This window comes from Ranitomeya imitator, chromosome 8 (assembly GCF_032444005.1).
Source record: "Ranitomeya imitator isolate aRanImi1 chromosome 8, aRanImi1.pri, whole genome shotgun sequence".
Lineage (NCBI taxonomy): Eukaryota > Metazoa > Chordata > Amphibia > Anura > Dendrobatidae > Ranitomeya > Ranitomeya imitator.
Genome location: NC_091289.1, coordinates 166,704,247 through 166,710,246, shown reverse-complemented (window position 1 = coordinate 166,710,246; position 6,000 = coordinate 166,704,247). Strand labels below are relative to the sequence as shown.

General features: G+C 44.3%; 1 protein-coding gene across 3 annotated transcripts in view; it reads right to left on the bottom strand.

Moving 5' to 3' along the window:
- Nucleotides 1-1,094: 1,094 nt before the first annotated feature.
- The window catches only part of SEC16B (SEC16 homolog B, endoplasmic reticulum export factor), a 184,663-nt gene continuing 179,757 nt past the window's right edge, over nucleotides 1,095-6,000 (bottom strand). For all 3 annotated transcript variants that reach the window (XM_069737793.1, XM_069737792.1, XM_069737794.1), the window contains one exon: nucleotides 1,095-1,367. In XM_069737793.1, coding sequence (XP_069593894.1) covers nucleotides 1,293-1,367 — 75 coding nt within the window. In that variant the 3' untranslated portion in view covers nucleotides 1,095-1,292. The remainder of the gene's footprint in view (nucleotides 1,368-6,000) is intronic.

The window sequence follows — 6,000 nt, the reverse complement described above, 5'->3', positions numbered from 1 at the left end:
TTTAGAGCATTGCTTTTCTTTACTTTCGGCTCCTTGTATTTAAATGCTAGATGGCTTTTTACATTGCCAGTATCCTAAGCTAAAGTGGACATGTTGACATCCTAATGGGGCGTAATTATGAAGGGGATAGCAAACAATGATAAATATGGATGAACTGGGACCATTTATTAAACTTGGAGCTTGGCAGAAATGGAGCACACAAATCTCTTCAAGGAAGCTGCTCTTTCTCCTTGTGTCATATACAATGTAGTGTTATACACCCATTTAATACGAAAAGCATCAATTTCTTACACCATTTTTAATCAATATTTTTGCATCATCTTGGCATAAAAGCTTTTTCCAATGAGTACAAGGACTCTGTCAGAAGGCTTTTGATATGTAATCTAAGAGCATCATGATGTAGGGGTATAGACCCTGATTCCAGCGATGTGTCACTCACTAGCTTGTGTTTTGCTCTCAGTGATTTATCGGCAGGAGATAATCACTAGACGACTGTGTGTCTTGTGCCTCCTGGTCCAATCACGTCCTCACCTCTGCTTAGCAATCAGTGGTGTGGGCGGGGTCATATAGGGCTCAGCATTCCGAGCTCTGCTAGATCTGCCAGAGAGAATACTGTGATACTATCACAACTGCTGTACCCAGTAAACTAAGTGATACATCGCTGGAATCAGGATCTATGTCCCTACATCATGCTGCTGTCAGATTACTTAGCAGAATCCAGCTGACAGTTTCCATTTTAATGGGAATGTGCAGTAAAAATAATTATGTTTAGATGATATCTAATAAAAAATATAGAAATAATTAATGTGCTTTTTTATATCAAAGATGCCATGTTCTTTGGATATCAGGGAAATCCAGGGTCCTGGCCGCTCAGTGATGGACAAGTCATTGGTGCAGCCAAGAGGTAAGGGGACCACTTCCACCCCCAAAACAGCAAGGAGCTTCTAACATAGCAAAACTATTGGACTGCAAAGGGCCCTTATCCTGTTCTTACACGAGGGCCCCCTTCTGTCTGTGTCCGCCTACTAACCTCCTAACAATCTCCCAATGAAAAACACACAGCAGACAAACAAAACAATTCATTATGCCCCGAGTATTAAACAGTTTGTAATTTTATTGTGCAGGGTTATAATGGGATCATTGATTTATATGAACTTTTGTGGTCAGTTTCTTAAAGAACAAACATAAATGTCTTTACTTTAAGCCCCGCGAGATGAAGAAGATTAGAAAACGTGATGTAATGACTTTCCATGCGGCTCTCCCTGAGTGGAAAGTGTTGAGGTCATTGGTCATCAGCGCTGCAGCGGGTATCGTCCCCGCGGAGGACGGACCATTCTGTTTGTGGCTGGACCAGCGTCTTGGGAAAACTAAAGGACAAGAGATAAAACTTAATGACAATTATATTACAAGTCCGTAAGCATTAATGATAGTTTATGTTAGGACTGGCGGAACGCACCAAGAGAGATGATATAGATGCGTTTGCAGTCCGGGGTCTACCGTGCAGGTGAAACCTGCTGCTAGGAAATGACAGACAATATGGCGGTATTCAAAAGTATACACGCGTGGGTTAAACCTCACCCAGCGTGAAGAAAGCGATCCTGTTGCGTCACAGGACCGCGGTACCGCACATAGAGCGCGAGCAAGTGGTCAGCGAACTAAACCCCAACAGGGATTGTAGTCCGATTAGACCCTTGCTGGCACTAAACCACTACTGGGTGTGAAAGGAATTATATAATTAAGGCACCGAAGTGCGAACTGTGCCGTGCTGGCAGGCACCACTAAGCACCCAGACGTGGGTCAGGAAGCGCACACTGGCGCGTGGCACCGCACTGGCGGTCACAGCAGTAGACGCTGACACGTGTGTGACACGTTGAGTGATAAGTCGGGCGCTAGATAGCAGCCATACTCCATACGCGAACAATCATACAATAGGGTAGGGGTATTTAAAGAACGACTTGCACTCACAACAAACACACATATTAAATTGTACACTAGCGCATGGCCGTGCGGTCATGCGCAGTTTATATAGTTGCAGGACAGGAAGCGGCCACAGAAACTTTGCCCTTCCAAGACCTGCCAAGAGGACCAATAGAATGCGCTGCAGAGTCTGAGCACATGACCCTCGATCTCCAACGGGAGATCTTGCCCTGGGCATGCTCAGTGTGCGCAGACAAGGACTTAGTCCCAGAGAAGTCCACTCGCTGCTGACCAGTATAGGCTTTACAGGCAGAAGCTGGAGAAGCAGCAGTAACTCTTCTCACAGAGTCAGACTGAGCGAGACGCTGGGATCGACGTCCCTGCTGAGCAGGCTCCACTGCGGCTGGAGGAGAATGGGAGACCGCAGCGGAGACGGATCGAGATTCCCCCTGTGCAGCAGAGGAAACTCGACTCCTAACAGTTTATTTCCCAGTGTACAAGATAAGAAGGTCCTTGTAACCAGGTCAAAAGCTTCCAGGTATGACTCCGATTTTATTACTGATGCTTTATTGAGTATTTCATTTTTTTTTTATCCGCCAAACTGTTCTAGAGATATGGTTTTTTTTTATTTAGTGCGCCCAATATGATAATTTTCAGGGTTTATACCAAGAGGGCGTTGCTTACAGGATTCCTTGGGGGTGTGCCTTTGGGTTGCTCTGCATTATCAGCCCATGAGCAATGTCCACCTTGGTAAAGACCATCAAAAATTTACATATTCGGGGAAGTAAATAAAAAGGCCTGTATCGCCGGAATGTTGTGACAGATTTATAATAAATAAAAAAGTTAAATAACGGAATACTCAGGGGAAAAAAGTAGCTGACCACTTTTGCAAAAGTTATATAGAGAACAATCAGATATGTATTTGGGTGAACTAAGCCATATTTTTGCAACCTCAACCTAAAGGGAACCTGTCAGCAGTTTTGGCTGATATAAGATATGGCCATCACCTTTGAGGCCTGATATGCAGCATTCTATAATGCTGTATATCTGCCCCCAACCCGACCTGCAAGAGGAGAAAAATAACTTATTATACTCACCTGTGGGGCGGTTCGGTCTGAGGGGTGACGCTCTTCTTGGTCCAGTGTCTCCCATCTTCTTACGGTCCCCGTCCTCCTACTTGCTTTGTGTGCATGACGCGTCCCTGCATCATCCACACAGGCTCCCCGGCATTGCGCTCCTGTGCAGGCGTACTTCTCTGTCCTGTCGAGGGCAGAGCAAAGTCCTGCAGTGCGCAGGCGCTGGCCCTCTCTGAAATTTCCATCACCTGTGCACTGTCAACACCTGTGCACCTCAACAGGACAGAGAAGTACGCCTGCTCAGGAGCGTGATTCTGGGGAGCCTGTGTGGATGATGCAGGGACGCGTCATCCACAAGAAGCAAGTAGGAGGACGGGGATTGTAAGAAGTTATTTATTGTGAGTTGCTGTATAAATGCCCAAATATCTGACAATACACTATAACTGCCAAGCCTCTGGATGATAATCTTTATAAGCCAAGCCTCTATACCACATACTGAATCAAAGAAGTTTCTGCATGATATATATCAGCTAAGCCTCTGTACCACATAATATAACCACCAAACCTCCCTACCTTATACTGTAACCACAAACCTCTATACTCAATACTGTTACTTCCAACCTCCCTGCCATACACTGTAATCCCTAAGCATTTGTATCAAATACTGTTACCACCAAGCCTCTGTACCATATACTGTTACCGCCAAGACTCTGTACCATATATTGTTACCGCCAAGACTCTGTACCATATACTGTTACCGCCAAGACTCTGTACCATATATAGTTACCGCCAAGCCTCTGTACCATATATAGTTACCGCCAAGCCTCTGTATCATATATTGTTACCGCCAAGCCTCTGTACCATATATTGTTACCGCCAAGCCTCTGTATCATATATTGTTACCGCCAAGCCTCTGTACCATATATTGTTACCGCCAAGACTCTGTACCATATATTGTTACCACCAAGACTCTGTACCATATATTGTTACCGCCAAGACTCTGTACCATATACTGTTACCACCAAGCCTCTGTACCATATACTGTTACCGCCAAGACTCTGTACCATATACTGTTACCGCCAAGACTCTGTACCATATATTGTTACCACCAAGACTCTGTACCATATATTGTTACCGCCAAGACTCTGTACCATATATAGTTACCGCCAAGCCTCTGTATCATATATTGTTACCGCCAAGCCTCTGTACCATATATTGTTACCGCCAAGACTCTGTACCATATATTGTTACCACCAAGACTCTGTACCATATATTGTTACCACCAAGACTCTGTACCATATATAGTTACCGCCAAGCCTCTGTACCATATATTGTTACCGCCAAGCCTCTGTACCATATACTGTTACCGCCAAGACTCTGTACCATATATTGTTACCACCAAGCCTCTGTACCATATACTGTTACCGCCAAGACTCTGTACCATATACTGTTACCGCCAAGACTCTGTACCATATATTGTTACCGCCAAGACTCTGTACCATATATAGTTACCGCCAAGCCTCTGTATCATATATTGTTACCGCCAAGCCTCTGTACCATATATTGTTACCGCCAAGCCTCTGTACCATATACTGTTACCACCAAGCCTCTGTACCATATATTGTTACCGCCAAGACTCTGTACCACATACTGTTACCACCAAGCCTCTGTATCATATATTGTTACCGCCAAGCCTCTGTATCATATACTGTTACCACCAAGCCTCTGTATCATATATTGTTACCACCAAGCCTCTGTATCATATACTGTTACCACCAAGCCTCTGTACCATATACTGTTACCGCCAAGCCTCTGTACCATATATTGTTACCACCAAGACTCTGTACCATATACTGTTACCGCCAAGCCTCTGTACCATATATTGTTACCGCCAAGCCTCTGTACCATATATTGATACCGCCAAGCCTCTGTACCATATATTGTTACCCCCAAGACTCTGTACCATATATTGTTACCGCCAAGCCTCTGTACCATATACTGTTACCACCAAGCCTCTGTACCATATATTGTTACCGCCAAGACTCTGTACCATATACTGTTACCGCCAAGACTCTGTACCATATATTGTTACCACCAAGACTCTACCATATACTGTTACCGCCAAGACTCTGTACCATATATTGTTACTACCAAGACTCTGTACCATATACTGTTACCGCCAAGACTCTGTACCATATATTGTTACCACCAAGACTCTGTACCATATACTGTTACCGCCAAGACTCTGTACCATATATTGTTACCGCCAAGACTCTGTACCATATATTGTTACCGCCAACCCTATGTACCATATATTGTTACCGCCAAGCCTCTGTACCATATATTGTTACCGCCAAGACTCTACCATATACTGTTACCGCCAAGACTCTGTACCATATATTGTTACCGCCAAGCCTCTGTACCATATACTGTTACCGCCAAACCTCTGTACCATATACTGTTACCACCAAGCCTCTGTATCATATATTGTTACCGCCAAGCCTCTGTATCATATACTGTTACCACCAAGCCTCTGTATCATATATTGTTACCACCAAGCCTCTGTACCATATACTGTTACCGCCAAGCCTCTGTACCATATATTGTTACCACCAAGACTCTGTACCATATACTGTTACCGCCAAGCCTCTGCACCATATATTGTTACCGCCAACCCTATGTACCATATATTGTTACCGCCAAGCCTCTGTACCATATATTGTTACCGCCAAGACTCTGTATCATATACTGTTACCACCAAGCCTCTGTATCATATACTGTTACCACCAAGCCTCTGTATCATATACTGTTACCACCAAGCCTCTGTACCATATACTGTTACCGCCAAGCCTCTGTACCATATATTGTTACCACCAAGACTCTGTACCATATACTGTTACCGCCAAGCCTCTGCACCATATATTGTTACCGCCAACCCTATGTACCATATATTGTTACCGCCAAGCCTCTGTACCATATATAGTTACCGCCAAGCCTCTGTATCATA